Raw genomic sequence first — 27,420 nt, forward strand, 5'->3', positions numbered from 1 at the left:
CCCCCTCCCCCCCTCCCCTCCCCCCCCCCCGGTCTCCTCTCCTCCCCCTCCCCCCCCCTCCCCCTCCCCCCCCCCCCCCTCCCTCCCCCCCCCCCCTCCCCCCCCCCTCCCCCCCCCCCGGTCTCCTCTCCTCCCCCTCCCCCCCCCTCCCCCTCCCCCCCCTCCCCCCCCCCCCGGTCTCCTCTCCTCCCCCTCCCCCCCCCTCCCCCCCCCTCCTCCCCGCCCCCCCCCCCTCCTCCCCCCCCGGTCTCCTCTCCTCCCCCTCCCCCCCCCTCCCCCCCCCCTCCTCCCCGCCCCCCCCCCTCCCCCCTCCCCCCCCCCCCCCCCCGGTCTCCTCTCCTCCCCCTCCCCCCCCCCCGTCTCCTCTCCTCCCCCTCCCCCCCCCTCCCCCCCCCCGGTCTCCTCTCCTCCCCCTCCCCCCTCCCCCCCCCTCCCCCCCCCCCTCCCCCCCCCTCCCCCCCCCCTCCCCCCCCCCGGTCTCCTCTCCTCCCCCTCCCCCCCCCTCCCCCCCCCCCCCTCCCCCCCCCCCTCCCCCCCCTCCCCCCCCCGGTCTCCTCTCCTCCCCCTCCCCCCCCCCTCCCCCCCCCCCCCTCCCCCCCCCCCGGTCTCCTCTCCTCCCCCTCCCCCCTCCCCCCCCCCCCCCCCCCTCCCCCCCCCCCGGTCTCCTCTCCTCCCCCTCCCCCCCCCCCCCCTCCCCCCCTCCCCCCCTCCCCTCCCCCCCCCCCGGTCTCCTCTCCTCCCCCCCCCCCCCCCCCTCCCCCTCCCCCCCGGTCTCCTCTCCTCCCCCTCCCCCCGGTCTCCTCTCCTCCCCCTCCCCCCCCCTCCCTCCCCCCCCCTCCCCCCCCTCCCCCCCCTGTATCTCCTCCTCCTCCCCCCCCTCCCCCCTCTCCCCCCCCCCCTCCCCCCCCCCCCCCCCCCCTCCCCCCTCCCCCCCCTCCCCCCCCTCCCCCCCCTCCCCCCCTCCCCCCTCCCCCCTCCTCCCTCCTCCCTCCTCCCTCCTGTTTCTCATCTGCTGCCAGTCCCCCTCCTCTTGCCTGACCCCTCCCCCCCAGGCCCAGGCCCAGGCCCAGGCCCAGGCCCAGGCCCAGGCCCAGGCCCAGGCCCAGGCCCAGGCCCAGGCCCAGGCCCAGGCCCAGGCCCAGGCCCAGGCCCAGGCCCAGGCCCAGGCCCAGGCCCAGGCCCGGACCTCCCCCCAGTCCAGTTACTGTTATTTGATATTGCGACAAACAGCTGACCTCTGACCCCAGCGGCAGGAGCACGCCCACAATGCGCGCTCCCACGGCACTGGAAGTCGAGGGTGGGGAGCGCGTGATGTACTCGCCTGCCCGGTTGCGCGCGTGCGGGGCGGAGGGATGATGGCGGCTCTGCCGAAGGTGCAGCGCCTGTCGGCCCGGGTGGTCCGGGTGCTGGGCTGTAACCCGGGCCCGATGACCCTGCAGGGAACCAACACCTACCTGGTGGGCACTGGGCCCCGGTGAGTACAGAGTCAGGCCTGTGGGAGGGAGGCAGCTGCAGAGCGGGACCTGCACCCCGTCTCCCCGGGACACTCACTCCTGGCCCGGCCCGACAGCAGCAACTTGAAGCCCAAAGAAAACTGACAGCGCTGAAGACCATTCAGCCCATCTAACCCGTGGCAGAGCTATTCAGCCTCATCCTGCTCTCTTGGTCCCCACCCTGTGGATGGTAACACCCTGGCTTCATTCCCATTTACATTCAGTGAGCTTTTCTGTCTCTGCTGTATTGCCAAGCTGTGAGTTACACTGGAGATATAGAAACAATCCCTCACCTAATTTTTCTACCAATTGCTTTAAGTCTGTGCCATCTGCTTATTGACTCTGCCAAAGAAAGTAAATCATTGCTACCCAATCCATCCAGACCCCTCATAATTTTATTGCCTTCAATTTAATCTCCTCACAACCTCCTCCACTAAATCCTATTGAATTTACTCTTATTGTTATGGTGTAATCCATCTATTTATTTTTCCCATGTTTCTTTGAAAGGCAATCCCTCATACACATTCCAAACTGTTGTAGCTTGGGTTTTCCCATGCACTGCTAACAAAGTTTTCAATCCAGTGATATATGCCGCGGAGCCATAGAACTGAATCATGTTCATTTGATCTTGGTCTTGTTCTCAAATTATTTTGAGTGCCTCTTAGGGAATGCCCCACTGCAGCTGTCTTGGCTATGGCCACCCACCCAGTCCTTTTGAAAATGTCCCATACCCCATATTGATTATGACTCCCCTCTCCCTGGTTCTCATGAGTCAGGTTGTTCCTACTCTTTCAGATTGCTGCCAGGGCCAGGAATTGTGACTTCCTTAGCTGTTGGTGCAAGTTCTTGCATTTATTGCCAAAATCATATAGAGATTGTAATACAGCTTTCTTGAAGATGGGAAGAAAGGGGAAGAAAAGTGAGTGGTAGTAAAAAGATTGATGGAAGAAAGTCAGTACCTCCATTAACTGAGAAAATGTATGGTGAGGAAGAGCCACCATGAATAGAACACTAACATGAATTCAGTGGCTAATGGAGAAGAGAGGAAGAAATGTGTCCAGTTGAATTGACGGCATTGTTCTAATGTGCCAGACTGAACTGAAGTTGAAGTTGTATAAGACGCTGTTAAGCCTCATTTGGAGTACTATGTCCAGTTCCGGGCACCATACTAAAAGGGTATGAAGACATTGTAGACAGCACTGAGGAGATTCACAAGAGTGATACCCAGAGATAAATAACTAGAGCAATGAGGTTTTCCTTGGAGAAAAGAAGGCTGAGAGAATATTTGATTGAGGTATTCAAGATCCTGAGGGTTATTGACAGAGTAAATAGAAGCCATTCCCACTGTAGAGAGCATCAAGAACTAGAGGGTGCAAATTCAAAATAATTGACAAAAGGGGTAAAAGTGATGTGAGGATTTTTTTTACCCAGAGATTGGAGTCGGAAATGAACTTCCTTAGAGGATGATGAGGCAGGTTTGATCAAGATATTCAGAAAAGAATTGGATTGCTTCCTGAAAAGAAAGAATGTGCAAGATTATGGGTATAAGGCGGGGAGGAGGGCTACATTGAAAGTACTTGAATGTTAATTGGTAGGTCCATCTCGGTCCTTTTTGGAGGTCTCCAGCATCAAAGATGTCAATCTTAAGCCAATTCGATTCTTGCCATGTGATATCAAGGAATGGCTGAAAGTACTGGATACTGCAAAAGCTATGGTATCAATGGGTGCGATTCTGATTGGCGGTTGGTGACTAGTGGAGTGCTGCAAGGATCGGTGCTGGGGCCTCAGCTATTTACCATTTATATAGATGATCTGGAGGAGGGGGCTGAGTGTAGGGTGACGAAATTTGCTGATGACACGAAGATGAGTGGAAAAGCAAATTGCGTGGAGGGTGTGGAAAGTCTGCAGAGGGATCTGGATAGGCTAAGCGAGTGGGCGAGGACCTGGCAGATGGAGTATAATGTTAGCAAGTGTGAGGTTATCCACTTTGGCAGAAATAATAGTAGGAGGGATTACTATTTAAAGGGCGAAAAGCTGCAGCATGCTACGGTGCAGAGGGACCTGGGGGTCCTTGTGCATGAGTCGCAAAAACCCAGTCTGCAGATGATCAAGAAGGCGAATGGAATGCTAGCCTTTATAGTGAGGGGGATAGAATATAAAAGCAGGGAGGTCTTGCTGCAACTGTACAGGGTACTGGTGAGGCTGCAGCTGGAGTACTGTGTGCAGTTTTGGTTGCCACACTTGCGCAAGGTTATATTGGCCTTGGAGGGAGTGCAGAGGATAAGCTGATACTGGAGATGAGGGGGTTGGACTATGAAGAGAGACTAAATAGACTGGGTCTGTACTCGTTGGAGTTCAGAACGATGAGAGGGGATCTTATAGAGACATATAAGATAATGAAGGGGTGGATAGGGCCACAGCCTCAAGATGTGGGGGGGGGGGGGAGACAGTTTAGATCAGAGTTGAGGAGGAACTTCTTCACTCAAAGGGTGGTGAATCTCTGGAATTCTCTGCCCATTGAAGTGGTGGCGGCTACGTCGCTAAATATATTTAAGTCACGGGTAGATAGGTTTTTGACAGACAAGGGAATTAAGGGTTATAGGGAGAAAGCGGGAAAGTGGAACTGATCCACTTCAGACCAGCCATGATCTTATAGAATGGCGGGACAGGCTCAAAGAGCTAGATGGCCTACTCCTGCTCCTATTTCTTATGTTCTTATGATAGTATTGCGGCAATAGTACTAAAGACTTTGTTCCAGAACCTGCCACGCCCCTTATCAAGTTGTTCCAGTATATCTACAACATTGGTATCTACAACATTGGCATCTACCTACAATTTTGAAAATTGTCCAGGTATGTGCTGTACAAAAGGAACAGGACAAATCCATTCGGGCCAATAACCACCCCATCAGTCCACTCTTAATTATCAGTAAAGTGTTGGAAGGAGGGGTCATCAGTAGTGCGATCAAGGGATACTTACTCAGCAATAACTTGCTCTTGGACGGTTATTTTAGGTTCCACTAAGATCACTCAGGTCCTAGTCTCATTACAGGCTTTGTTCAAACATGGACAGAACACCTCACCAGAGGTGAAAGTGGCTGCCCTTGAAATCAAGGCAGCATTTGGCTGAATGTGGCAGCAAGAAGCCCCAGCAAAACTGTCAATGGGAATCAAGGGAAAAATCCTCTGCTGGTTGGAGTCATACCTGGCACAAAGGAAGATGGTTGTGGTGATTGGAGGTCAAATATTTCAACTCCAGGACATCACTACAGAAGTTCCCCATGGTACTGTCGTAGGTCCAACCATCTTCAGCTGCTTCATCAATGACCTTTCCAGTATGAGGTCAGAAGTAGGGATGCTTGCCGCTGATTGTACAATGTTCAGCACCATTCACGACTCCTCAGATACTGAAGCAGTCCACGTCCAAATGCAGGAAAACCTGGACAGTATCCAGGCTTGAGCTGACAAGTGGCAAGTATATTTAGCACCACACAAGTGCTAAACAATGATTATCTTCAACAAGAGTGGATCTAACCATCCCCTTGACATTCAATGGTATTACATTCACTGAATCCCCCACTATCAACATCCTGGAGGTTACCATTGACCAGAAACTGAAGTGGACTAGCCAGATAAATACCCCGTAGTGACCAAAGCAGGTCAAAGGCTATGGATCCTGTGGTACTTCATCTCCTGACTCCCCAAAGCCTGTTCACCATCTACAAGGCACAAGTCAGGAGTGTCATGGAATACACTCCTTTTGCTTGGATGGGTGCAGCTCCAACAAAACTCAAAAAGCTTGACACCGTGCCAGATAAAGCAACCCACTTGATTATTACATTCAATCCTTTCACCATTGATAAACAGTGGCAGCTGCGTATACTTTCTACAAGATGCACTGCAGGAACTCCCCAGTGTTCTTTAGGCAGCACCTTCCAGGCCTATGACCACTTCCATCTATAAGGACAAGAGTAACAGATACCTCGGATAACCATTGCCTGGAAATTCCCCTCCAAACCACTCACCAACCTGACTTGAAAATATATCACCATTCCTTCCCTGTCGCTGGGTAAAAATCCTGGAACTCCCTCCCTAACAGCGCTGTGAGTGTACCTACTACACCTTAGGGTCTGCAGCAGTTCAGGAAGGCAGTTCACCATCACCTTCCCAAGGGCAACTGGGGATGGGCAATAAATGCTGGTTTAGCCAATGATGCAAAAAAATGCTCTTTCAGACGGCCAGTGCAGACTTGATGGGCCAAATAGCTTCATTAACTGTAAAGATTGAGAGAGAATCTACAATGTGTTCTACGCCCTGTTGTACCAGAGGGGCCCAAGCAGGGATATTTAAAGGGGCTGCTGGAGAGTGCTCCAATAATGTCTGGAATATTTTGGGGGGAGAATTATTTTTGGTCCCAGGGAAAGTGTATTGTTGTTTTACCTTTCACTAAACTACAGTGGCCTGGCAGAACACTACCAATGTCCTACTCATTTGGGGCAAAGTTAAAAGTAGACCAAAAGGACTTCTTTTTGTGGTGGAGGGAAGGTCTGGATTTGAGATGGTCATCATTTGAGGTAAATTCTGAGATGTGATGATATGGTGAGTATCTAAATCACTATCGATAAACCTTCTTAGAATGAACCAGAATCAATTTGTTGTAGTGTAAACATTCAAAAGCAAAGCAGCATGTTCCAATCCCTCTCAGAATATACAGCTAACTTTGTGCCTTCAACATTTGGACAGTCCCCTTCCATCTTTCACATGGAAAAGTTTTTTTCCCCTACAGATAAAAAACGTTGTACGTGTCATGATCACGCAAGTTATAAGGTGGTTATATTTTAAAGGTGTCTTTTCATTTTATGTAAAATAGAATACCCTGGAATGAGAGACAATGTAAGTTATAATCAAATCTGCTAAGTGACTGACATATGTAGTCCGTTTGCCATGGGGATAAGAGCCCAGGTCCGGCCTTATTGAAAGCTAGGTGCAAGTTATAATAGAACATAGAACATTACAGCGCAGAACAGGCCCTTCGGCCCACGATGTTGCGCCGACCAGCTTTTTAAAAAAAAAACAACACTAACCCACTAATCTAAACCAATCCCATTTCGTCCATAAACGTATCCACAGATCTCTTAAACGCCCCCAAACTAGGCGCATTTACAACTGCAGCTGGCAGGGCATTCCAGTCCCTCACCACCCTCTGGGTAAAGAACCTACCCCTGACATCAGTCCTATAACTACCCCCCCTTAATTTAAAGTCGTGCCCTCTCGTGCTAGCTTTCTCCATCCTAGGAAAAAGGCTATCACTATCTACCCTGTCTAAACCTCTAATCATCTTATATGTTTCAATAAGGTCCCCTCTTAGCCGCCTTCTTTCCAGCGAAAACAACCCCAAATCTCTCAGTCTCTCCTCATAGGATCTCCCCTCCATACCAGGCAACATCCTGGTAAACCTCCTCTGCACCCTCTCCAAAGCCTCTACATCCTTCCTGTAATGTGGGGACCAGAACTGCACACAATACTCCAAGTGCGGCCGCACCAGAGTTGTGTACAGTTGCATCATGACGCTGCGACTCCTAAATTCAATCCCCCTACCAATAAACGCCAAGACACCGTACGCCTTCTTAACAACCTTATCTACTTGATTCCCAACTTTCAGGGATCTATGTACACATACACCTAGATCCCTCTGCTCATCCACTGTATTCAAAGTCCTCCCGTTAGCCCTATACTCAACACATCTGTTATTCCTACCGAAATGAATTACCTCACACTTCTCCACATTAAACTCCATCCGCCACCTCGCGGCCCAGCTCTGCAACCTTTCTAAGTCACCCTGCAAACTATGACACCCTTCCTCACAATCTACCACACCTCCGACTTTGGTGTCATCAGCAAACTTACTAATCCACCCAACTATACCCTCATCCAGATCATTAATAAAAATTACAAACAGCAGTGGCCCCAAAACAGATCCCTGAGGCACACCACTCGTAACCGAACTCCATGACGAATATTTACCATCAACCACCACCCTCTGTCTCCTATCTGCTAGCCAATTCCTGATCCAATTACCTAGATCACCCCCAATCCCATACATCTGCATTATATATGAACACAAAGGAGAAGACAGCTGTTCTTTCTTGCTGCTTGCAGACTCTCAGTGGCTGTTTGACTGAAAGCAGGTGCTGCCATGGCAGGTAGAAGAAAATGACAAATAACTTTTAAAAAGAGATGTAAATTTCCCAGTCAATGATACAAAGAACAGTACAGCACAGGAACAGGCCCTTCAGCCCACCAAGCCTGCACCAATCATGTTGTCCTAACTAGACCAACTGCCTGTATCTCTCTATTCCCCGCCTGTTCATAAGTCTATCCAGATAAGTTTTAAATGTGGCTAACGTAACTGCCTCAACGACCTCACTTGGTAGTGCATTCCAGGCCCCCACACCATCTGTGTAAGAAAAAACTTCCCCCACACATCTCTTTTGAACCTTTCCCCTCTTACCTTGAACTTATGTCCCTTCGTAATTGTCATTTCTGCCCTGGGGAAAAGCTTCCAACTGTTCACCTTAACTATGCCCCTCATAATTTTATAAACTTCTATCAGGTCACTCCTCAGCCTCCATCTTTCCAGGGAGAACAATCCCAGTTTGTTCAATCTCTCCTCATAGCTAATACCCTCTACATCAGGCAACATCCTGGTAAACCTTTTCTGTACTCTCTCCATAGCCTCCATGTCCTTCTGATAGTATGATGTTAAAGCATGATAACATTTCAAATGTTAAGATTTTTACTGTAAAAACAAACTAAAATCATTGGTTTGAAGCATCACTCTACAGGAAATGTTTTCCCTAGTACAATCTTCTCACAACTGAAAACCCCATGCCATGTACCTATGTTACAGCACATTCTCAGCAGACATGTAACCTTGTATTCTGATGAAGAGCCAAAAGGACTTGAAACATTAACTCTGCTGTCTCTTACAGATGTCGCCAAACCTGCTGAGATTTTCCAGCAACCTCTGTTAGAATCACAGAAAAACTACAGCACAAACAAGCCCTTCGGCCCACAAGTTGCACCGATCATATCCCTACCTACTAAGCTTACCTATAGCCCTCAATCCTATTAAGTCCCATGTACTCATCCAGAAGTCTCTTAAAAGACCCTATCGAATTTGCCTTCACCACCACCGAAGGCAGCCAATACCACTCACCCACCACCTTCTGAGTGAAAAACTTACTCCTGACATCTCCTCTATACCTATTCCCCAGCACCTTAAACCTGTGTTCTCTTGTGGCAGCCGTTTCAGTCCTGGGGAAAAGCCTCTGAGAGTCCATCTGATCAATACCTCTCATCATCTTATACACCTCTATCAGGTCCCCTCTCATCCTTCGTCTCTCTAAGGAGAAAAGATCAAACTCTCTCAATCTATCCTCATAAGGCATGCCACCCAATCCAGATAACATCCTTGTAAATCTTCTCTGCACCCTTTCAATGGCTTCCACATCCTTCCTGTAATGAGGCAACCAGAACTCAGCACAGTACTCCAAGTGGGGTCTGACTAGGGTCTTACACAGTTGCAGCATTATCTCCCAACTTCTAAACTCAGTTCCTCGATTGATGAAGGCCAGCACACCATATGCCTTCTTAACCACATCCTCTACCTGCGAAGCCAATTTGAGAGTCCTATGATTCCGGACCCCAAGATCCTTCTGATCTTCCACGCTGCTAAGAGTCTTAACCTTAATATTATATTCCTTCATCCCATTTGACCTGCCAAAACGTACCACTACACATTTATCCGTGTTGAAGTCCATCTGCGACTTCTCCGCGCAGTCTTGCATCCTATCTATGTCACGCTGCAACTTCTGACATCCCTCCACACTACCCACAACACCTCTGACCTTCGTGTCATCGGCAAACTTACCAACCCATCCTTCCTATTCCTCATCCAGGTCATTTATAAAAATCACAAACAGCAAGGGTCCCAGAACAGATCCCTGGGGCACTCCATTGGTGACCGACCTCCATGCAGAAAAAGACCTATCTGCAACCACTCTCTGCCTTCTGCGGGCAAGCCAGTTCTGGATCCACAAAGCAACATCCCCTTGGATCCCATGCCCCCTCACTTTCTCAATAAGCCTTGCATGGGGGACCTTATCGAATGTCTTGCTGAAGTCCACATAAGCCACATCCACTGCTCTTCCTTCGTCAATGTGATTAGTCACATTTTTTAAAAACTCAACCAGGCTCTTAAGACATGACCTGCCTTTAACAAAGCCGTGCTGACTACTTTAGATCATACTATGCTTGTTTCAGATTCCAGCATCTGCACTATTGTAGAAGAAAGGGACTGCTTTTGGGGGAGTGGTGGTGAGGACAGAACCCTTGTTCAAAGGAACAAAGTTTGTTGTGAAGGGTTGAAGACCAAAGAATCATCAATGGGTGCTGGAAGTCCGTTCAAGTGTGCTTAGAAGATTGACTAAAAGGGACTTTGTTTAAAAGGACACTGGAACAGGGCAAGGAAGAGAGGGCCTGTTGAATCACCGGGAAACATTTGACTACTTTGCATACGCATTTGCCCACACAATGCATTCCTACCCAAAGGTCCCCTTGAAAATTATAAGGGAAGTACCCAAGATGATGCATATATTTCATAAAAATATAGTATGAGGTCTTAGCTCTGTTACGCATATATGAAATGCAGTTGGGTATCCATATATATTAGGAGGTGATCCAGATCAGCACCAGCAATGTGTGTAAGATGCATCATGTGGCATAAAAAAATTCATCATTCTTTCTGTTGTATTGTGTTTATCTTATAACATTGTTTTAGGAAATAGTCCTACATTTAGTACAAGTTGAAAAAGTGAACCAAGTAATATAGTTGCAAATGATTAAGTTGATACTGAATATTGTAATATTTTTCTGACAGACGATTCTTGATTGACACTGGTGACCCAGCTGTACCTGAATACATCAGCTGTTTAAAAGAAACTTTGGCCCAATTAAATGCCAGTATTCAAGAAATTCTGGTGACGCACTGGCATATCGATCATGTCGGAGGTATACCAGATATATTGGAGAATGTTGTTGATGGTGAGTATGCTGAAGCTAGTGGTTTCTCAGTATCCAGTAATTAAAAAATATAGTTAGATGTATTTAAAGCTTTATGTAAAATGAACTTCCATGCTGAAATAAATGCCAAATTGTAAATAGAAACTATACTGCTTTGTACTTTTAATGGGGAAGGGGAAATGATGCTATTAAACATTTGCCTGTACTACTGTTCTCTAACCACGACCCCATGAATACTTCATAACAAGTTATACAAAATGCTTAAAGATTCATACATAATAGGACTATTAAGGGGAGGAGTGGTGTAGTGGCTTTGTCATTAGACTATTAATCCAGGAACTCAGGGTAATGCTCTGGGGACCTGGATTCAAATCCCACCATGGCAGATGGTGAAATTTGAATTCAATAAAAAAAATCTGGAATTAAAAGTCTAATGATGACCATTAAGCCATTGTTGTTTGTCAGAAAAATCCATCTGATTCATTAATGTCCTTTAGGGAAGGAGATCTACCATCCTTACCTAGTCAGGCCCACAGCAATGTGGTTGACTCTTAATTGCCCTCTGAAGTGGGCAATTAGGGATGGCCAATAAATGCTGGCTAGCCAGCGACACCCATGTCCCATGAAAGAATAAAGATCAACTTTAAACAGTTAAAAACAAAATAAATATTTGTTCTTATTGGACACAGAGCTCATCGTCAATGTTGTGTGCAACGAACATGCACCTCATTTCGTTTGTCCTTGCTTTATGTGGTATCACCTTAGGCTTACTAGTAAGGAAGAAAACTCAATGGATGGAAACCAGTGGAATAATCTGGCAAATCTGCACCTGGGCAAAGGTTAACAAAATGTCTCATGGATTCAGAACTGTGAATGCCCAACACTGGGTCAAGCATATGGATAAATATGGGGATAGAGTGTGTGGCTAGCTTTAATACTGTCCATTTGGCAGGAAGAATAGGAAAGCAGATTATTATTTAAATGGAAAGAGAGATCACAATATTATTGTAAATGGATCATAAAAGATTAGCATGTAGATACAGCAAGTGTTTAAGAAGGCAAATGGAATGTTGCCCTTTCTTGCAAAGGGGGTGACGTAGGGAAGTCTTGCCACAGCAGTACAGGATACACACCTAAAGTATTATGTGCAGTTATGGGGTGGGATTTTCTGGCCATTTAAGCCAGCAGGATTCTGCCATCCTGCTGCAGTGAATGAAGAGTTGGCTGACAGCTAAATTCTCCATCCTTTCTGGCAGTGGTGGTGGGGTGTGTGAACAGCCAGAGAATTCCAGCTATAGTCTGTTTACTTAAAGAGGGATATACTTGCTTTAGAAACAGTTCAGAAAAGGTTCAGTAGGTTCATTCATAGGATAAAGGCGTTGTCTCATGAAGAAAGATTTAGTAAATTGGGTCTATACTCACTGGAGTTTAGAAGAGTGAGAGGTGATCTTATTGAAATGTAAGATTCTGAGAGGACTTGACAAAGATGCTGAGAGGATGTTTTGCTCCTAGGAGAATCTACAACACAATTGAAAATAAGGGGTCTCCCATTTGAGACAGATTAGGAAGAATTTTTCTCTCAAAGGGTCCTTAGCCTTTGAAATTTTCTTCCCCATTGGAGGCTGGGGTATTAAATATGTTATGGATAAAGAGGATGGCAGGAGAGTAGAGTTAAGGCCACGGTCAGATCAACCATTATCTTATTGAATAGTAGAACATGCTCAAGAGGCCAAATCGCCTACTCCTGCTCCCAGTTCTGATAATCTTATGATCTTAAAATGATCAGCATTTCATGGCCATCCAGACAGGAACATTGGAAGACGCATGAACACCTCTGTCTTAGTTGCTTGAGGCTTTCTTTGTGCCTGGTGATAAGGTTAGTGCAGTTACACACTATCCACAATTGAGCATCAACTATGGCTGCAGAGTCACTGCCCCCTTGGGCATCAGGATTATGACTGGGGCTCTGCCACTAGTCCAGGTTCCTTTCTCCTGTGAGAACAGGAAATAACAGTGCTAGTAACTGTATTAGAGAACACACTGCCTTGCATCCTTACCATATCTGCAGCCTTTGGCTTATATTACACCGGATCACCCTCAACTCACCAACAACAGCCTGGCGGAGGGGGGAGTAGTTGTTTGCCATTGGCCAGAAAGTTAACTGGACCAGACATTTAAAAAGATAGTGGCTATAAGAGCAGGTCAGAGGCTGAGATTTCTTCAGTGAGTAACTCACCCTCTGACTTTCCAAAGCCTGCCCACCATCTACAAGGCAGAAATCAAGAGTGAAGAAATACCTTCCGCATGCCTGGATGAATGCTGCTGTGACAGCACTTAAGTGCAACATAATTTGACACAAAGCAATCCATTTAATCAGCACTCCACTATCATCTTAAAACATTAAATCCCTTCACCCTTGATGCACAGTGGCAGCTGTGAGTACCATCTATTACATGCATTGCAGTCAAAATTCCTTTGACAGAATCTTCCAAATATGTGGCCTCTACCACTTAGAACAGAGGTAGCAGAAGTATGGAAACACACAATATGCAAGTTCCCCTCTCAATCACACAGCACTAAGTCACACACCATCCTGGCATTCCTTCATTGTCACTGGATCAAAATCCTGGAACTCACTCAACAGTACTGTGGGTGTACTTACATGAATTGAACTGTGGGGGGTGCTCACCACCACAACTTTCACAAAGGCAGTGAGGATTGGGAAATAAATGATGGCATTCCTCACCATACTTACATTCCATAAACAAATAAAATAATTATCTGCCCTGGTATCTCTACATGACTCAGTCAGATTTGTTTGAAATCATTAAGATGTTTTATTATGTCAAAGGTGTTTTATAAATACAAGTTGAACAGGAATACCAGGTAGCAAATAATTTGTAGGTGGTTTCCAAAAAGTTAAACTGGAAGTGGTTTAAAACAAGATTTTACAGTAAATCTGTAATGTAGTATTAAGAATAAAAACCTGAATTATAATTTGTAATAGCTGGAATTTTGTGTAACTTGCTGATTACTGTAATTCAAAATCAGTTGTATTTTAATAGATGGTATAAACAGCAGAAATTGGAGCAGCACTCTCCAGTGTGTTGCTGTGAAACTTAATTTTTAACAGAAATGTCTGTTATTACTAGGAAGAAATTAAAGCAAAGCAAATTTCAGAAACTTTCTCCATCTTCTCACACCACTCCCAACTCTCAAATATTATTGGTAACATTTAATTATGAAACTTCAGAATTTGGGAACCCTAACACTGATGATGAGAAACCTTAGATCATTTTTAACCTCAATCAGAAAGCTGATTTGAAATCAAAATTATAGGGTATTGTTTCAAATCAAATGTAATAAATGAATTTACCTATGATTTTGTCTGTATGTGCTCCATTATAACATGGCAAAACTTTTTTGTGTACAGCTGGTAGTGTGTGGATAAGGCAGTACTGAGTTTTTTGTTTGTCAAAACTGATTTCTAAAGGGTAGGTCATTCAAGTAATCTAGTAACCCTTTTAAAGGAGAGCACTAAATTTCTCAACAAGAGAAAATGCAGAGGAAGGGATACTTCTTGGATTTTCAGAATTTTTTTTTGAAACGTGTCACATAAAACACATTGTAAAGTAGCAGTATGTTAGTGATTTTCTTTGCCCACCACCATACCCCCCCAATCCACCCGCAAGTGTTTCCCACTATCCCCTTGATGCCTCAGTAGAACTGGTGAATTGGAAAATAGATACCCTTTGAAAATTAACCAGGGGTAAACAAAATACAAATTGTGTCTTGCAAAATAAAAATTGTCAACTGCACTACAGGCATGTTTGGAATTTCAGTCTCTGGAGGGTCAGACGTGCCAAATAACAAATGTGAAACAAAAACAGTAAATGCTGAAAACTCTCAGCATATCTGACAGCATCTGTGGAGAGAGAACAGGATCAACGCTTTGAGTCTGGCATTCAGACTCAAAACATTTGCTCTATTCTCTCTCCGCAGATGCTGAGATTTTCCAGCATTTTCTGTTTTTGTTTCAGATTCTAGTATCTGACGTAATTTGTTTTTAACCTGACAACAATCTCCTTTTGGTATTCAGCTATCAGGAGGTACAATTTGTTATATTAATTCAAATTACTTTGCAAATAAAGGTTAAGTTGTATACAGAAAACTGTATCGGCAGCTATTTGGAAAATATTCACCTTGCATATATGTTGAAGGGAAAAAGAATGAGAATCTGTCCAAAATATATGTACCTAGGAACAGGGCTAGGCCATTCTGCACCTGAAGTCAGTTTCAGAATTCAATTACATCGAGGCTAATCTATCGCTGGAATTCTCCTTGCCCACCATTAAATTGGAGCGGCTAAAGGACAGACAATGGAAACGTCTGTTGGTCTCAGGTGGAAATTTTCCATCTTGCTCAAGCAAGGCTATAAAATTATAGAACATAAAACATAGAAAAACTACAGCACAAACAGGCCCTTCGGCCCACAAGTTGCGCCTATGATATTATATTATAAAATTATGCCACCTATCTCAACTCCATTTATGCATCTTTGATTCTTACCCCGAATACCCTTCCCTAAAAATTGTCAAAATCTTAAACGTTTTAATTGACCCAGCTGCCTCTTGAGGAACCATCTTCCTCACTTCCACTGCCCTTTTTGTGGAAAATATTCTTAATTTCACATCTAAATGGTCTCACTCTAAGCTTAAGTCTTCTTATTCTGGATTTCCCCACCAATGGAAATAGTTTCTTTGTGCTGACCTTGTCAAATCCCTTTATCATTTCTCAGTGAAATGAAGGAACAAAGATAGATATTTGGGAGTCAAATTTGCAGATTTTCGAAAGCAGAATTCCAAGTGGAAATAGTAAACAAAAGGAAATCTGTACTTTATTTGTATAACTGTACTGAATGTTAAAACCATGTAAACAAGGATGAATCTGTCGAAGATGTTGGTCAGACCGCAGCTGTAGTGCTCTGTGCTATTTATTATTTCCCATTATCGGGAGGGTATAAGAGTCAGGATTGAGAGGATATGTTCATGATGGCAGGTTTGAAAAAAGGCAAGGCAGAATAAGTGAAAAAAATCTAACAGAAGCAATGAAAATTATGAAAGGTTTGAGAAGCTAAATAATGAAAGATTGAGCCAAAATTTGCTCAACCAGTGTGAAGTGCAATTCAATATTATTGTGACATTTAGCTGTACATTAATCTTACTATGGATATGACATTTAACTGGACATTAATCTACCCCGAATACCCCTCCCTAAAAATTGTCAAAATCTTAAACGTTTTAATTGACCCATTTTTTCTGGGAAATAGATGCTGCAAACTCAATGATGAATTAAGGAGATCATTTACAATGCAGACAATGGCTTTCCTCACAGGCCAGACACGTGACACTATTAAAAGCTGCAAACAGACATAATGAGGATAATTTTAACCAAAATTACCAATTGGAAACCCACAGATCGATAGGAATCCTGGTTTTACACACTGTCAAAATTATTGTCCATCATGCCCAGTTTTGAGATGCTAAATCTTTTCTGAATCTATCCCATTTAGTACAGTAGTAGTGCCGCTCAATAATTCCAAAGTAGAAGTGAATTATGTTGTATTTTCTATATCAGTCTGGGGGAAGATTTAAACCATGGAAACAACAAAATGCACAGGACTGGTAATTGAAACTCAAGGAAACTGCCAGTTACTAATATCTTTATTTTCTCTCTGGGCATTCAAGACTTATTTGTTAAGTACCTTCAGTGAATCTTAATAAAGAATGTTTCTTTACTCAAAAGAACAATGGATATGTTGTTTTTGTCTCTATAGAGATAGAAATTAAATGAAAGCAAAATACTGCAGATAGTGAAAAACTGAAATAAGAATAGAAAATGCTAGAAAAACTCAGCAAATCTGGCAGTATCTGTGGAGAGAGAAACTGTTAAAAGTTTCGAGTCCAATATGACTCTTCTTTGGAACCTATGAACTGTATATTTAAGTCTTTGTGTGTTTCCAGATTCGTAAACAATCTACATTTATCTTAATTAGGTCATGATATCTTCTTAATATTTTAAATAAATCAGACAACAGTGCTGTTTTTTAATGCATCTGTTTGAATTTTATAAGGTGGCAATGTTCAAATTAGCAAACTTTCACACAAACCAGTTCAGAAAGAGACAATCGGAAAAAGTGACAAGCAGTACACCTATCTAAAGGATGGCGATGTGTTGGAAACTGAGGGAGCCACACTGAGGTATTCTTGGACAAAATGTTGGCTTTTCAATGAGCAAGTTGTTGATTCTTTCTGTACTCCTAAATGTATGTGTATTACATCTGATAGAAATCGGTATTAATTGTTTGAGTCAGAATTAACAGCATAGTGGATGAAATGCTTACAAGAATGTTGAAAGAACCTAGGGATGCTAATAGACCCAAAGCTATGTTGGGAAAAAAATCAGTGTTAACAGGCATTAAGTTCCTTGAAATAGGTTCTGTATCCTTAATATCTCATTAATCTTGGCAATCAATCTAGTCTAACTTTGCGCAGAGGATTACTTGATTATTTGCAACAAGATTGTTCCACCCATATGTACTGACATTCTAATCAGGAAGTGGCTGGAATTTTTAAAAATATTGAATGCTTCTTTTGAAATCGAAAACTGCAGGACTACTCTTACCTTCACATGTAAATGGGGTGAGAAGAGAGGTGATGCCCTTGGGATCAAGGTAGCATTTGGACAAGGTGGCACCAAGAATCTCTAGTAAAATTGAATCATTGAATGTCAGGGAAAAGCTTTCCATTATCTGGAGTCATTCTTAACACAAAGGAAGATGGTTGTGGTTTTTGGAGGGGAATCATCTCAGCCTCAGAATATCATTGCAGGATTTTCTCCATCATAAGGGCAGATGTGGGCATGTGCACCGATGATTGCCGTTCCATTCCATTCATAATTCCTTGGATAATGAAGTAGTCCTTGTCCATGTGCAGAAAGACCTGGACAACATCCAACTGTCTCCAATCAGTGAACTTCCTCTAAGTGTCCCCTTAGCATTCAACAGCATGGCCATCATTGAATTCCCCACTATCAGCATTCTGGGAGTTGCTATTGGATCTGACACACAAATATTGTGACTACAAGAGAAGGTTAGAGGCTAGGTATGCTGCATTGAGTGCACCAATTCCTAACTCCCTGAAGCCTGTTCATCACCTACAAGGCATAACTCAGGAATGTAATGGAACGGGTGAAGCACCAATAACATGCAAGGGAAAAAACAGCCACCTGAGCAACACCCCACCCATCGCCTTACACATTCAATCTCACTGTCACCAGTACAATTTGGTTACAGGTTATACTCCTACAAAATAACTGCAGCAACTTACTAAAGCCTCTTTGGCAGCATCCCCAAATCTGTGACCTCTCCCACCTAGAATAATGAAGGCGAATGGGTGCTTGAGAACACCACAGCCTTCAAGCCAAGCACCATTCTAATTATTCCTTCATTGCAGGCACAGGATCAAAGTTCTGGAAACTTCTATCTAGCAGTACTATTGGAGTACCTTCACCATATAGACTGCAGTGATTCAAGAAGGGGCTCACCTTGTCAAGGGCAATGAAGGATGGTTTATGAATGTTTGCCCTGCCATCAAGACCTACAGCCCACAAATGAGCTTTTTTTTAAATGCAGGCTGTTGCTGGACTAGCGCTAGTTCATCCCTTCCAAGCCCTCACTTGTTGCCCTCTGTCAGTATTTTAACCAGGCTGAAGAGCAGTAGTTTGGTGTTTACCTTTCAGCTGCCATGGTCGCACAGTGCCAGGGATTTGGGTTACTGTCTGTGTGGAGTTTGCACATTCTCCCCCTGTCTCCGTGGGTTTTCTCCGGGTGCACCGGTTTCCTCCCATATTCTAAAAGACGTGCTGGTTAGATGCATTGACCAGACTGTGGCAACTAGGGGAATTTCACACTAACATTTCAGTGTTAATGTAAACCTTACATGTGACTAATAAATAAACTTTTAAAAAACTTTAAATGAGACTGGGGCCTGAAAATCATAACAGCTTCTTCAATGTCAAATGGGTGGCCAGCTAATATGTTCTTTCAGTTGAACACCAAAATGTCACGACTGATTCTATAATACCTCACCAATGTTTAAAATAATAAGGCTTTGGGAAATCACAATTAAACAACATTGTTTTGGTCAGACTTCATCTTAAGTACCAAACGCAGTTCTGATCACTAATATACCAGGGAAACATTCAGCTCTGCAGAGCTGTAGGGAATAGGGAGGCAGCTGCTTAGTGGTGTTGTCACTGGACTAGTAATCCAGAGACCCTGGTAATAGTTTGAGGACCCAGGTTTGAGACCCACCACAGCATATAGTAAAAAATCTGGAATCATGAACCCATTGTCAATTGTCGTAAAATCCCAACTGGTTCTCTACTGCCCGATAGGAGGGAAATCTGCCACCGTGGTTTATTGGTGACTCGTAAATGCCCTCTGAAATGGCACTCAGTTTAATTAGGGCAAGAAGCACTGGCTCAGCCAGAGACACTCACATCCTGAATGAATAAAAAAATCACAAAGCTGAACCCAAGTTACAAAGTTGAGAGTTATGAGGAAAGATGGGAAAGGAAATAACTGTGTGGTGATCTTGAAGACCATATAAAATATTTAGTATTATCAAATCTGGAGTATTATAATTGCAGGAGTAGTGCTAGTGAGTTCAAACTATTAAAAGTGAATATAAGACTGATATCATGAAACTCTTCTTCACACAGAGTGACCACTAAATGAATTATAGGATAGTAGAAATTAAGACCTTGAAATAATTAATTTCATTGCACACTGGAAGGACTTTAGGCTCGTTCTGAACGGAAGAACTAAGATAGACTGAATGAACTTTCCCCATCTGTAATTACCTTGTGACCATGATGTCCTATGATGAAAGTCTGCGTAAAAAATTGCATCCAAGTTCTCTGAAGTTCAGAAGAATGAGCCTACGTCTTATTGAAACATTGAAGATCTTGAAGGGGCTTGACGAAGTAGATACTGAGATGTTGGATGGGGAACCTAGAACAAAAGGACACGGTTTAGTGATAAGGGGCAGATCATTTAGGATTGAGAGAAGGAAATAATTGCTTGTGAATCTTTGAAATTTTCTACCCTAGAAAGTTGTGGATGAGCCTTCATTCAATATATTTAAGACTCTGACAGATTTTGGTGTCTCAAAGAATCGAAGGATATAGGGGACAGGTGGAAATGTGGCATTGAAGCCCAAGCTCAGCCATGACCACATTGAAGCAGGTTGATGGGCCGGATGGTCATAAGAACATAAGAAATAGGAGCAGGAGTAGGCCATCTAGCCCTTTGAGCCTGCCCCGCCATTCAATAAGAATGTCTCCTCACCTCTGATTCGCCTTCCTGAGCACCTGCTGCACCTGCAGGCTGGGTTTTTGCGACTCATGCACAAGGACCCCGAGGTCCCTCTGCACCGTCGCATGCTGCAGTTTTTCGCCATGTAAGTAATAGTCCTTCCTGTGTTCTTAGGTGAAGCAATTTCCCTGCAAATAATCTGATTTATAATTACAATTTATTTAGAAAAAAGATTTTTTGTGTTCTTTAAAAAGAACTTTGCTTTTCAATTTGTGATGTATTTATTGGTCCCATATTATGTGTAATCTTTGAAACATCTCAAATATGATCAACTAATTCCACTAGTATGTTTATCTTCTGAAATGTGATGTAATTGTATGTCATGTATTGAAAAATTACTGTGTTATGGTTCGTAAATTATTTTCTTGTGGGGAGCTAAATTAGTGACCTGACAGCAGAATATTGTGATTGAGATATTACAATTGCTTATCAATAATTTTGGACAAGTACAAGAGAGAGCTATGCTATTGAGTAGCATGGTATTTTAATGGGAATGTCAGATGTTCCTTTCCTTGTTGGATAAGTGCATGTGATAATCAGTCCACCTATTGATATTCTTTAGCCATGATAGGAACAGAGTTAGACCATTCAGTCCCATGAGCCTGTTCTCCTGTTCAATTAGATTATGACTGTTTTGTATCTTAACTCTATTTATCTACCTCAGTTCCACAACCCTGAATATCCTTTCTTAACAAAGATGTAAAGTTGAAAATTCAGAAATCATTAAAATAGTAATGTAGATTAATGATGCTAAGACAAGTACAAAAAAAGTTTTCAACAGAATAGAGTTCAAAAAGCAAGAAGTATAGTTAACAGTTCTGTTCTCTGTGTCACAAAGAGGATATAGAGGCACTGGAAAAATGCAACAAAATTACAAGGATGACACCAGAACTGAGGGATAGAATTACCAGGAAAGACTGATTAGGCTGGGACGCTTTATTCTCCAGAAAAGAAAGCCTGATAGAGATCTTGAACTTCAATAGGGTAGACATTTGAGACAATTTTTCCGCTTAGTCTGAAATCAAGAAATTAAATTTCCCCACACAACTTCACCTGCCATGTTTTTCCCCATTTTAATCTATCAATGTCCCTCTATAAGTTTCTGCTTCCATCTACTTATTTCATTACTTAACTGAGCAAACTTCGATATACGGTCCTTACTCCTTCAGCTGAGTCATTGGTAGATTTAATGAAAGCTAAGGCTGCAATACAGATCTGGGGTTGGGCTGGGAGAGTTGGCTGCAGAGATGAATCGATTCTGTAGGTGATGATACAGAATTTCCTGTTGAAGCAGTGTTGATAGGGCCAGATGACCAACCCAGGCTAGAGCTCCTCCTTATCTGTGATTCTGCTACTTAAATGGTAAAATGGCATACTAAGATTGCGGTAAAGCAAGACAATATTACTGGTTCCACAAAAAGTGGATGGCCCTCGTCTGGTTCCCTGAGATTGTTGAATGTTTCAATCATTAAGAATTGAAAGGAAGGACCCTTTGTCTTAGCAGGTGAGCACACCCCTATTGACCAGCCTGGAGTATGGAATGTGGATTGCCTTTGCATTGCTGTCTTCGTATTTCATCCACATAGCCCACAATGTTTCACAGAATCACAGACATTAATAGCCCTTAAGAGGTAACAAAATGCAAGTTCCTCCAATACTGCCAGGTGGCTCCTTTTGTTCAAGGATCACAGACATAGATTTTAGGTTTTTGTCCAGTCTGAAAGTTTTAGGAGTAGCAATGAGCATATCGTATCATAGAATCCCTACAATGCAGAAGAGGTCATTCGGCCGATCAAGCTTGCACCGACCCTCTGAAAGAGCACTCAACTTAGGCCCAATCCCCCATCCTAATCATGTAACCCATGCATTGATCATGGCCAATCCACCTCACCTGCACCTCATCTTTGGACTGTGGGAGGAAACCGGAGCACCGGGAGAAAATCCACACAGACATGGGAAAATGTGCAAACTCCACACTGACAATCACCTAAGGTTGGGATCAAACACATGTTCCTGACACTGTGAGGCAGCATGGTAGCCACCATGCTGCCCCTATTATCTCTATTTATTTTAAACTTTATATATTTTATAAAAGACATACAGGATGTCATCTTAGTGTCACACTGTCGAAAGGGATAACTGTTATCCACTTATCATGAAATCCTTCTAATCGAGCAAATAGAGTTCAGTTTGACATCCAAAGCTGAAGCTGTCTCTCAGTATTGTACTGAAGTGTCGGCTTAAATTCTGTGCTTAAGTCTCTAGAGTGGGGTATTTAACCTTGTGACTAGAACCTAATTCCATCACGGTGACATTTTAACTTTGAAAGTCACATTAACTTTTCCAGCAAATATAAGTGTTTTGTTTACAAATGTTATCCGTCTACATACCTAAAATAGCTGAAGGGTAAAAGGTAGACACAGTTTGTCTAGCAGTTTGTAATGATAAAAACAGTTGTTTCATATCTGGCAATTACTGCCAGCTCAAGGTTAAAAAATAACAAACTGGTCAAACAGGAAAGTCATTGTGATGTCCTTGGGGAAATTATTCCAATTAGAAGAATAAAGATGACATACATATTTCTTTGAGTCATTCTGAGTTGAAGAATCAATGAAGGAAGACCCATCTAAGATGGCAGGCATTGTATAGTGAGCCATAAAGAAATGTAAAGTAGAACCTTCTGCCATTCAGAAGAAATGTCAAACCAAGATCACATCTGCCTGCTCAGGTGGATGCCAAATATTCCTTGGCATTATTCAAAGAAGAGGAAGAAAGTTCCCCCTGTATCTTGACCAACCTTTATTTCTCAACCAATTCTTGGATAACACTTGCTACTTATGGTTGCAAACTACAGGGATTACATCTCAAAAACAATTTGTAAAGTGCTTTGAATATGCTGAGGACAGGAAAGATACAGTATATCTGTAATTTTTTTTACTTTGTCGTTGGTCTTGTGTGTTTGATATTGACGCTGATTGATCGCAAGCATTCCTTATGGTGATGAACCCAAAATAGGGTTCATCAATATAAATTGTAGAATAAAAAGCAAAAAAAAAATGTTAATGTTGGAAATTTGAAACAAAAAGGCTGGAGGAAATACAGAACAAGCCATTGAGTGAAAAAGAAAAAGGGGGATGATTCTTTAGTCAATTTGGTTAGGTCTGAAAAATGAAACATAAACAATTTACAGAATCTGAGAAGAAAAGTATAAGACAAAGAGATGATCAAACCACATGGAGGAAGGTAATTGGAGAAGTAACTTGCTTAAAAAAAGCAGATTGCTAGAAGATGTAAACAGTCACCTCAGTAAAGTAATTTATAAACACCACAAAGTGAGAATAGCTAAGGCAGAGAAAGGTCCACCTGAAGGAAAATACTAGAAAATATAATATGTGAACACATTGAAAGCCAAATAAATCTGAAGTTAAAACCAAATATACTGGGGAAATCTGTTAGAAAAAAGGAAGAAAAAGGACAGCATACCATCTTCCCCAACAACATTGTGTGTGATGATGAGCCTCTAATTCACCCCTCTTTCCAGAAACCAATAGATCCCACCAAGTGTTGTGCAATCTTTAAAAAGATTGAAACAAATGTCAGCTTTGTTTTAATGTAAATAATTCAAAAGTAATGTAGGTTGGTACAGAAGGTATACAATGTGTGCAATGAATGAATGACCCTCAATAAAGATAGAAAAAGCAAAAGATTTGGATTGGATTTTTTAAAACTTATGTAACGTGAAGCTATAATCTGCTAGGCTAATCAAGGAGTTTTGCATTTGAAAGACATTTTATTTCAAGTTGAAACATTTTTTCAAATTTTTAAATTTTATTACTGAAGATCGATCTCGAATATTATGACCAGTTTGGATTTCCACTCCCTGATAGAAAATTGGTGCATGGAGAAGCATTCAAAGAAATATTAAGAGCCAGAATTCTGATGCAGAGCCCAGCCTGTTGCGAGTGCATATCTGGAAATCAGTAATTTGCATTATTTTTCATATTTTAATTTCATCTCACTAATTCTGCTGTTGTACTAATGTTTGTTGTAGTGCTGGTACACAGTTTTGCATCGATTTGGAATTGGATGTGTAGGATTAGGGTTAGTATAGTTTAGTGCAGATGCATAGTAAGAGAGAGAGTAAGAAAATGAAAAGCAAGTATGAGCTGTTTTAGTCAGTAACTGCATGCATAGTGAAACGAGAGCTTGCGTGAATACCAAAATATATTTGGCTGTAATTAGCAGCATACATTTTCTAACATCACAAGGACTGTATTGTGAACTTGGAAATCACAATCACAGGCACAAGCCTATAGTAACTGAAATCATTAACTCATATCTTCTGTAATCGTCTATAGCGTATGCACTATGTACTTAAACATTAAAAATCTGATTTAATTAACCTCAGCTGAGATAGCTGCTAATGTGTGACAATTAGTTTCAAAGACTGACCTGAGAAGGAGCAAATCACCCACAATTCCCACTTCTGACCATTACTCTGTTTGAAAATTGTGGCGAATGGTAATCAGATGAGGATAAAATTTGGCTTGATTTGATGTCCTTGTGCTTGACGGCAATCATTCTTCACTCACACAGAATGGCCTGTTGGGCTACATTGTCAATTGTTACAAAAACCGGCTAGTTCACTAACGTCCTTTTAGGGAAAAAAGTCTGCCATTCCCACTTGGTATGCCGTACATGTGATTTCAGATCCTAGCAATGTGGGGTTGATGCTTAAACATCCTCTGAAATGGCTTAGCAAACCAGTCAATCAAGGGCCAGCGATGCCCAATCACATGCACAAATAAAAAGAAATTCCACAACAGTAAAAACCATCAGATTATAAATTCAGTGAACCATGCCATCAGATACCAAACCTCTGCATAAGCCTCAAATATGGGAAGTAGAAGATACAAACTCATTTCAAGTTGTAAGTGCACAGCCCACAATATTAAACCAAGTTTCTACTTGGGTGACCAGAGCTCATGGCAGTAATATTTAGAATATTAAATAACTTCCTCAGATTAGGATCCTGCTCTGGGTGGAAAACCCTTTCTTGATTTTGGGATGCCCTAGACTTACCATCAATTAAACACATCAACTCATGGTGATAACAAGTAGGAAAGAATCTTCACCGGTGTTATTAAAAAGGATCATGCACTAATTCCAGATTAGTTGCTGGTTTATCATTCCCAAATGCTGGCCCATGATGGGTGTTTATTTGGCCTTTTTTTGACACTGGAAATTTAAGTTTGACTGCTGTGATGATTTTGTTGGTGTTGCAGTGCTGTTGATTGCTTTATAAAAAGTTTGACTAGTCTGGCAAGGCTCCCTTTGGAGCTAAAGCATGAGGGGAGTAGGAAGGAATTCAGAAGAGCACCTGGGACAATGAGGGCAGTGGGTATTCAGTGAGCACTTCTACATGAACTTCAATGCCACGAAACTATTTCACCCATTGCAGCCACACACCTTGGTGTAGATAGCATTGTCAGTAGCTGTTAAGGACATTATTCATGCCACAGTCTCCTTTCAAGTATAGGCGGTGACATCAGCAATATCTCTCAATTTTCAGTGCATAAATACATCCAGAAGGTTACCAAGGTTCTTTACCCATGGACAGAATGAAACGGAACATACCAGATTCCAACACCAGTGCAGGCTTCCCTAGGTTGTAAGCTGCCATATACTGAAACCAGTTTGCTTTATGTGCTCCCCACCACCTGCTTGGCATCTTTATCAGTAGAAAGGGATTAAGTTCCCACATCACAGAACTATTTGCAAGCACGGAAAATCACCATGCAGGTCTGTGCCCAGCAACTAGGCAACAATAACTACTACCTTGTACCAGTCTCTGCTTCATCTTGCATTGGTTAGATGCTGAGGAAAGTGAGATTGTAAATTACAGAGATACTGGCCATGATCTTGAAAACCACCTTAGATACAGGGGTGGGTACCAGAGGATCAGAGAATTACAAATGTTAAACGCTAGTTCAGATCAAAAGTGCAAGGTTTAACTTCAGCGTTGGGTGGAAAAGCTTATAAAAACAATAATCTGAGACAATAATAACTGTCATTTGCATGGGTATAGATTTAATAAGGACAGTCAACATAATCTTTTTTAAACAAATCATATTCAACTGATTTGCGTTTTTTGATGAGAAAACAAGAAGACTTAATGAGGTTGATATAGTGTATATGGACTTCCAAAAGGCATTTGACAGAAGTGCCACATAATAGGCTTGTTGGCAGAGTTAAAGCTCATAGAATAAAATGGTCAGTGGCTGCATGGACTGTGTGACAGAAGTCAGACAGTAGTGGTGAATCGTTGTTTTTTTGGACTGAGAAAACTATACAGTACTGTTCCTTGTGGAACTGCACTTGGAACACTTTCTTGATATATATTCATAGTTTAGACTTCACTATACAGGACACAATTTCAAAATTTGCAAATTACATAGAGCTTGGAATAATTGTGTACTGTGAGTAGGACATATCCTGGTGGAATAGGAGGACACTTGGAAGATCAAATTTAATGGAGGGAAGTGTGAAGAGATCCATTTTGGTAGGAGGAATGAGGAGAAGCAATATAAACTAGAAGGTACAATTCTAAAAGGGTGTAGGATTAGAGTAACCTGTGGGGATGGGGGCACAGGGATGAGGGAAGTATATGTACATAAATGTTAAAGAAGCCAGAACAGGATGGGAAAATGTTTAAAAAGACATACAAGACCCTGGGCTTTATAAACCAGGACACATAAGTACAAAATCAAGGAAGTTAAGATGAACCTTTATAAACTTTAGCTCAACTGCTACTGGAGTGTTGTGTCCAATTCTGGATAAAAACTTTTAGAAATGCTCTGAAGACTTTAAAGAATGTTTACAAGAATGGTGTAGAGATGAGGGACTTGAGTGACAAGGATAAAGGAGAAGTTGGAGTTGTTTCTATTGGTAAACCATAGAAAGTTTGAGAGGAGATTTGGTAATGATGATGACTGTCAATTGATTAGATAGAGAGTAATTGTTTCTCTCATTTGAGAGGTCAAGAACCAGTGGGCACAGATTTAAGATGATTGGTAAAAGAACTAATGGCATGAGAAATGTGGAAACATGTTTTTGTGAAGAAAATGGTTGGGATCTGGAATGCTTCTGAGTATGGTGGAAGCAGATTCATTTGTGGCTTCCAAAATAAATTGGATAATCACTTGAAGAAAAAAAAGTGGAGGGGACAAATAAAGGACAGTGGGATAAGACTACTGAATTGTTTGTGTAGAGATCCAATGTGTACTCAGCAGGCTGGTATGACTCATAAGTCGTGCTCAGAAATACGGGCACAGAGATGGCTTATAACGAGAGCCATGCCACTGTCAAAAAACACAATCAAACACTATGTATTGCTTGTGATAAG

At 42.6% G+C, this 27,420-nt stretch overlaps 1 protein-coding gene across 1 annotated transcript in view; it reads left to right on the top strand.

The window, feature by feature from the left end:
* Positions 1-1,341: 1,341 nt before the first annotated feature.
* Positions 1,342-27,420, top strand: part of lactb2 (lactamase, beta 2) — a 49,442-nt gene continuing 23,363 nt past the window's right edge. Inside the window, exons 1-3 of the mRNA XM_080194098.1 lie at positions 1,342-1,474; positions 10,434-10,597; positions 16,710-16,836. Of these exons, the coding sequence (XP_080050224.1) occupies positions 1,353-1,474; positions 10,434-10,597; positions 16,710-16,836 (413 nt within the window). The 5' untranslated portion in view covers positions 1,342-1,352. The remainder of the gene's footprint in view (positions 1,475-10,433; positions 10,598-16,709; positions 16,837-27,420) is intronic.

Source organism: Carcharhinus amblyrhynchos, chromosome 8 (assembly GCF_965287045.1).
Source record: "Carcharhinus amblyrhynchos chromosome 8, sCarAmb.v2.hapA, whole genome shotgun sequence".
NCBI classification, from domain to species: domain Eukaryota; kingdom Metazoa; phylum Chordata; class Chondrichthyes; order Carcharhiniformes; family Carcharhinidae; genus Carcharhinus; species Carcharhinus amblyrhynchos.